Source organism: Sinocyclocheilus rhinocerous, unplaced genomic scaffold (assembly GCF_001515625.1).
Source record: "Sinocyclocheilus rhinocerous isolate Xijiao unplaced genomic scaffold, SAMN03320098_v1.1 scaffold587, whole genome shotgun sequence".
In the NCBI taxonomy this organism is placed as follows: Eukaryota; Metazoa; Chordata; class Actinopteri; order Cypriniformes; family Cyprinidae; genus Sinocyclocheilus; species Sinocyclocheilus rhinocerous.
In genome coordinates, this window is record NW_015632478.1 from 424693 (window position 1) to 431376 (window position 6684).

Sequence of the window (6684 nt, forward strand, 5' to 3'; positions counted from 1 at the left end):
ATAATTAAATGGGCTTTATACATAATTAAATACCAGTGTAGCTGGTAGAAAGACAATAATTATACACGTTATTTACATTATGCATCAAGCTAACAGGTTGAAGAAACTTGAATCAGCTTTACATGTCTTGTGTTGTGACACTCTAACTTGAGCTATTCTCCAGCTGACAGGCTACTACATGTTTGACTTCAGCTGTTATCTTCCGCTAATAAAGCTAGACAGGGGATATAAAAGTGCTATAGACACTAAGTAAATTAACTGCATGGTCACAGAATAAAGGCACCAGTTAAAGTTATATATAATTTAAAATGTTTGTTTTTGAATTAGGAAAATTCGCTAACAGCTTTCACATTAGCAGTTAGCATGCTACAGTTTACGGGTGATGTATTCACAGTTACATGGTGTTTAAATTATTAGTGTTTTTTTGTTTAAAATATATTAAAGACAACCACACGGGGTCTCAGATTCGGCCTACCTCATATTTTTGTCCGAATATACTCCTTGAAATCATAGATATCCAGTAAAATAAGTACGTTGGGACACTTCAGCAGCAGGAACCTTACTTATATATTCAGTGCTGGTTTTGTTTTCGGGTTTATATAAATACAGTGAGGAATATTTTTGTTTATTCCCGAAAAGAGGGTCGAATGTACTTTAGAATTGTTGCTGTGCTCAACACCTCCTGCCAAAAGGCGTACAGACAAAGCCAGTAGAACACAGATCCTTCGTAATCAACTACCGAAGACATCGTTCACGCGCGAACGGGTACATTTAATTAATTAAACCATGTGCATAAATAACAATAATTATGGAAATGAACATAGTATTTTAAAATACCTATATGAAAATGCTAAATAAAATAATTAAAAATAATTGTGAACATATACTAGGCGTATTAATATACGAATCAGTATTAATACACGAATGCACCTTATTTGAGGCCTGGATATCAGGTTAAGCAATAACTCATGAATATTGAATAAAAATATAAAAATATAACAAGAGACTGGATTTTCATTTTAACTGACATTTGCATTTCACTGTTAACTCATCATAAACCACCCAACAAAGACAAACTATTTATTCCCCGAGTCCTTCTCTGTTTCAAGATAGCCAATCAATTCACGTGTTTTTAAAGCTGCAGAATGCGTTGACCAATGGGAGCGCTCCCGGAACAACTTGCAGCTCATCTTGTGTTTGCCAGATCAGCCAGACCACGATCGATCATTGAGGTTACTGTACTCTGCCTCAGCTGCTCGTCCACAAGTATGGAGTCCTGTTTTCTGATCGTCGCTTTCCTCTTTGCTTTCAGTCTTTCCAATGGAGAAAGGACGCTGAAGTTTGTCACTGTGGTGAGTACTATAATGTATAATCTGTCTGCTGCTGGTTTGACATAACCGTTCATAAAACGACACGCACATTCTGGCTTCTTGTTATGTGTCATATTTTTATGCATTACAACTCTGTGTTTTTGTGTAAATATGAACTGATGTTTGTGTCTCCTTTTCAATTGTTTTCATTCTCATTGCTTTGCATTGAATATGTTGGATCGAAGGCTGTCTTATGTCGATGTCAGTCTAGTTTGAAACGGTATCAAACAGTAACGACGTGTGAGTGGCAATATCTGCTGACATGAGTAACCATTGTTTGCTACCAACTTTGTTTTTAGCTCTGCAACTTGTTCTCGACTTAAACTTTGGTTATTTGATATTGCATTAAACCTACCAGCTTACTCAATGTTTGGGTTCATCACATGAGACATGTTTTTGTTTTTTCATTGCACCTCCCTGTTCAGTCAAAGCAATAAAATGCTTTGATGCAAGCTAAAGTCCAAGTAAATTCTATTGTGGTTCATTTGTTTCGGATGTACAGACTGGTAAATGTCCTGGCTTTCGATGGGCAAGTTTTGTATATCCAATTATAAGGACGTTCTGACATTGATGAGGCATGTTCATTTTGTGGTATTTCAGAAGAAACAGCTGTCCATTTATTTTTTGATTGTAATTTAAGTTCCTTTATTTTTAGCCCCACAAAAGTAAACCATTTCTTTGTTCTCAAAGGTCTTATTATGAAAATCATTTATCTCTTGAATATGTTGCCAGTGCCAACTTCATTATATTGTATGCAAAATTTTTCGTTCAGAAATAAAAATGGTTTAAATCCCAATTAGGTATCCCACTCTATAATTCGAATCACTTAGGCTTATACACAATAATAAAAGTACCAGATTTTTATGCTGTATGAGAGTATTTAAAGATGTGGCTTAACTTTTCTTCTATTTGTGCAAATAAATCCACGTGTTTATTCTACTTTGTTCTTATGTTGGTGTTATTGTTTCATATTCAAGATATGAATGTTCGTACATTTTGTTTCACCTCTGTGCCACATAAAAAACCTCAAAACCCTTTTTTGTATTGTGGGTAGTCATATTTAATACTGACACATGGTTTAAATAAGTGAATAGAAGTGTTCTGTGGTAAATCATGACGATCAGGTCACTGCAGATGAGGAAGTATAAACCAGAGGGTTGTGTCATTTTAAGCGTGATTGTGTAACATGACTATAATTGAACGCATTCCTAGAACACCTACTTAAAGGCAGGGTAAGCGATTTCTGGTAGCCAATGTTGATATTTGAAATCACCAAAACAAACACGCCCCTACCCCAAAAGGGTCTTGCCCCTATTTTGATAGCTCCGCCCCTCATATACGTACGCAACCCAGGCAACGATTAGTTCTGTGAAACAAAGCAAAACAAAGTGTTTTTGAAAAATTACATACCCTACCTTTAATGTTTGGAAAGTGATTCAGGCAAGTCCTTCTATAGACCTTAGTGTAAATGAGAGAAGGTCACAAGCCAGAACTGAAAACTTAATACATTTAAACATGTCTGATTTATGTGAAAGACAGCGATAAAGATAAGGAGACAGACTGAATCTGCTCATCCAATTAGAATGTGTTTACAGACAACTGTGTGGCTTGTGTACTATCCGGGTGTCAGGATGAGCACATGACAAGTTGGTTTAGCTAAACTAAGCACAGTTGCACGGTGTAGTTCTTCCTCCTGAACACACACATAAATCCCCAATACTTACGAGATATGTGACTTCCTCTCCGTCAGCTTTATCGTCATGGTGACAGATCTCCAATCAAGGCCTATCCAACTGATCCCTATAAGGAGAGTGACTGGCCCCAGGGTTTTGGACAGCTCTCTCAGGTACAGTATGCAGACACACACATATTACATACCTTATGCTCTTTGTTTTAATTGGTTATGTGCTACTTAAGTAGCCTTTAGTTTATGTAGAAACATGCAAGTGTCTGTGCTAAATTGTGTTTATGTATACATTGAGGGGGTGAACCGCTCCTTACATAATTAAAACAGTTTTTATAGAAAACTATTATGAGTATTATCAGTCATCATCTCACATTCAGATGGCTCTTTACAAAAACAATTTATTTCTTAATGTGTCCAACTTTTTAAGTTAGCACCTGAATGCACCTTTAAGGATTTTATTTCATTCTTTCACTTTAAGATTTAGTAAGAGGGTGTTTTTATTACTTTAACTCAATCTTCTGAACATTCCAGGAGGGAATGAAGCAGCACTTCGAACTGGGTCAGTTTTTAAAGAAACGCTACACAGGATTCCTGAGTGAGGACTATGACCGGCATGAGGTTACTGTCTCTTTAAATTATTGTTTAAGCATGTTCAATAAACTTAAACATAGAGTTGTCAGACTTATGTGTTTAAATAGAATAAGTAATCCTGTCTTTGTGCCGTAGATATTCATCAGAAGTACAGATGTTGACCGGACTCTAATGAGTGCAGAAGCAAACCTGGCTGGCATGTTCCCACCTAATGGTTCTGAGGTGTTTAATCCAGATTTGAAATGGCAACCAATACCTATTCACACTGTCCCAGCGGATGAAGAGAGGGTAAGACATCACACTGAAGTTCTGTTCTCACCTTTCTCTCCACAATTTCACAGCACACTAAAACTTGGCCCTGACCTCTCTTTAGCGATGAAGTCATATTTGCACAGAAGCAGCAACAATAAATGTCTCTGTATGTTGAAAAATCTGTTTCCATGGCTACAGGACCTGCCTTCAGTGTGTTTGTGTTTGTATTTTTTTCTTTCCAGCTGCTCTCATTCCCTCTGGAAGATTGTCCACGTTACACACAATTAATGAATGAGACTGAAAAAACAGGCATTTTTCTTAACATGACTGAAATCTACAAGGTGAGTCCACCTTGTGAAAATGAAAATTAATAATTAAACTGATAATATTCTTACCTTAGATTTAAAAATTTTAAGATTTTAAGACCTGTTTTAAGAATATATTGAATCCCTAGATTTCTAACCTTGTGAACATCCTTGTTTTGTTGGATAAATATCATGTAAATGGAAGAAATGTAAATCGTTTTTTTGATTTTGTGAAAATGTTTTGTCAGATGGCAGAAAACGTATGCTCCTCTGTCAATTTACAGTTTTAGTGCTATTCTGATTTACATATTTTTTTCAAGTCTGTTCCATTTTAAATCTTGCTCCCTATTTTTTCATGTTAGTAATTTACTTGCATGTTAGTATGTAACTTACAATGTTCGCATGTATCCTATCTTGCAATGTATATGTGCAAAAATAATAAAAAAAAAAAAAACAGTAGATTAGCCATCCCAGCCATAATGGTTACTACACTCATGGTGATGTCATTGTTTTTTTTGCAGGGCTTAATAGAGATGGTGAGAAATAAAACAGGACTGGAGAAAGCCAACATTGAGACTATTTGGAGTTTGTATGACACCTTGTTCTGTGAGGTGAGTTTCACCTGCCATTTATGTGCACACATGCACTCATGGCTTCATCTAGCATTAAAAACTGCCAATCAATCTCACCTGCTAAGTATTGTCTTTAGGAATGAATGATATATTGAAATAAAGGCAGTGTGTGCAAATCTAGTTTTTTTTAAACTCACTATCAAATGCAGCATTAGGGCTCCAGAAGAGCAAATTCCATTAATTTTCTCCATAGAGGAATTTATTTTAAATGATAACTTATAAATCATTAAATACCTACTGTGAGCTACAAAGTTATCTCCCTACACTCTCAAACTATTTCAGTATTTGTATGTATATCTATCACCGTTTTAATTAGATTGTTATTGGACATTTACAATATCAGACGAGGGAGTCATGACAGTCGTTCACAAGTTTGATGGCTTGTGGGTAAAACTGTTCTGAGTCTGTGTGGACTCTTTCATGATATTAAGAGGCTTTGTGGTAAATGTCTTGCAATAATGGCCTTACCTCAAACTAGGGCTGCACGATAAATCGCATGCGATATTTAACGCGCATCTTGTCAGAAAGATGAACGTGGTTTTGCGCAGCTCGTCAGTGAACAACGGCTCCGTGTAGTTAATGCTGCTCAATGTGAAAGCCCGCAGGTGATGGGAGATTTACCGCTGATTACAGAACCGGCTTTACTGATAAGATGCGCGATAAATATCGCATGCAATTTATCGTGCAGCCCTACCTCAAACCGAATCACCATTGCTTAATTTTATTCCAGACTGATCTCATGATGCTCAGAATAAATTAAATCCTAATGCTCAGACAGACACCGTGAACTGTGTTAGATCAGATAATCTTCTCTCTCCATCTCTTTTCGTTATTCTTCTTCCCCAGGCAAAACATGGGATGCGACCACCTGATTGGGTTACTTCAAGTGTGATGGAGACGCTAAAGGTGTTAAAGAACTTTGGTTTTCAGATTCTGTTTGGCGTGTACAAGAGAAAGGAGAAGTGCAGACTTCAGGGAGGTGAGAGCATTTTCTTTTTTTAAATTAATTTCAAAGAAACTCACAATTATGCCAAGTAATATAGAACAACAACAGCAAAAAAAAAAACTAAATGAATAAAAACAATAATAAGAACCAAAAACCCAGAGAAAAACATTATATGAGGTTAAACATTGAGAGTAGTTTTTGACATTTCAAAAAGAAGAGAGAGGATTCTTGACAGAGCATTTTGATAGTTACACACTCTGACACTTTTATGCACACATATGCAAATCAGTGTTGTATGAATAGAGGGAGAGGCTGCAACCTGAAACGGTGTGCAATTATAGTGCAGGGAAATGTCAGTGTAAAGAAACAATGGATGGACCTTTCTACATTCAAACTGGAATACACAAATGCAGTACTGTGATCCTGCGACACTTTAATGTGCTAAAACTGCACTTTTGCTCTCATTTACAGGCCTGCTGTTAGATCAGATCATTAAGAATCTCTCAAATGCAGCAGCACCGGACTCTAAACAGGAAGTGAAGATGATGGTATACTCAGCTGTAAGTCTTGTGTCACACTTAAATGAAACATCAGCAGACCAAAACACCCAAACTTCCCTTTTTCAGTCAATATCCTACTAAAAAAAAATAAAAATGTGTCATCTTTAGAGTAAGCAGTTCATGTAATGTTCTCTCATGTAACCCTTTCCTCACTAGCATGACACCACAATTGTAGCCCTGCAGGAAGCTCTGAATGTCTTTAATGGCCTGCAGCCACCTTATGCCTCATGTCATCTAATTGAACTTCACCAGGAAGAGAACGGGTAACTGTGAGAACTGTGTTTTTCCTAAATTCATGTTTCAAGTAGACATTCTTTGGTCAACTAAAATATACCTTTGCT

The 6684-nt window shown here is 36.5% G+C and overlaps 1 protein-coding gene across 1 annotated transcript in view; it reads left to right on the forward strand.

Annotated features, from left to right (window-relative positions):
- The first annotated feature begins 1174 nt into the window (after positions 1–1174).
- The window catches only part of LOC107742567 (lysosomal acid phosphatase-like), an 8735-nt gene continuing 3225 nt past the window's right edge, over positions 1175–6684 (forward strand). Inside the window, exons 1-9 of the mRNA XM_016555595.1 lie at positions 1175–1352; positions 3121–3216; positions 3589–3675; positions 3784–3936; positions 4143–4241; positions 4727–4816; positions 5684–5816; positions 6255–6343; positions 6500–6606. Coding sequence (XP_016411081.1) covers positions 1269–1352; positions 3121–3216; positions 3589–3675; positions 3784–3936; positions 4143–4241; positions 4727–4816; positions 5684–5816; positions 6255–6343; positions 6500–6606 — 938 coding nt within the window. The 5' untranslated portion in view covers positions 1175–1268. The remainder of the gene's footprint in view (positions 1353–3120; positions 3217–3588; positions 3676–3783; positions 3937–4142; positions 4242–4726; positions 4817–5683; positions 5817–6254; positions 6344–6499; positions 6607–6684) is intronic.